Raw genomic sequence first — 574 nt, forward strand, 5'->3', positions numbered from 1 at the left:
AACCTTTAAACATTGAAAGAAAGCTTCCACTTTGGTTCCCCTGTGAATCTTTACTTCTCCCGGCTAAAATATCATAGGTTCTTTATCTGATTTGGCTCTTATCACTCTTCTCTGGACTTTTAATTTACCAATGTTCCATTTATTTTATCTGGCTCTTTCAGAATGGGGTGGATGCAGGCAGTATATTTTGAGGAATGCAAGTTAAGACACTTTTTGCTTTTTTATTTTTTTCCTTAACCAGAGGAACATAGGTAATTGACAACAGCTCTCAGGGCTGTTATCATGAGAGGGCTTATTAAATCAGCCTTTCTCCATTTATCCTTTTCTGAAAGCAGTTATTTGAACTTAAATGCAATGAATCATACTAAGCCTTCTTAATGGTGGATATTTTATATCTTTTTGGATCTTCTTTGTCTTCATTCAGGCTGATGATACTGAAATGCCTATTAAGGGAAAATAGATCGAGACAAAGCGTTAGCAACCAGATCTCTACTTAGACTGTCTGTCTTCCTGATGACATTTAACAGTGAATATCCTCTTTAAAAGCTTTCCTTTGAAAAAGCAAGGACCTCCC

The 574-nt window shown here is 36.1% G+C and overlaps 1 protein-coding gene across 1 annotated transcript in view; it reads right to left on the bottom strand.

Moving 5' to 3' along the window:
* Positions 1-201: 201 nt before the first annotated feature.
* Positions 202-574, bottom strand: part of PDE3B (phosphodiesterase 3B) — a 189,172-nt gene continuing 188,799 nt past the window's right edge. The window contains exon 16 of the mRNA XM_040258311.1: positions 202-443. Within this exon, the coding sequence (XP_040114245.1) occupies positions 421-443 (23 nt within the window). The 3' untranslated portion in view covers positions 202-420. The remainder of the gene's footprint in view (positions 444-574) is intronic.

This window comes from Oryx dammah, unplaced genomic scaffold, assembly GCF_014754425.2.
Source record: "Oryx dammah isolate SB20612 unplaced genomic scaffold, SCBI_Odam_1.1 HiC_scaffold_17, whole genome shotgun sequence".
Taxonomy (NCBI): Eukaryota; Metazoa; Chordata; class Mammalia; order Artiodactyla; family Bovidae; genus Oryx; species Oryx dammah.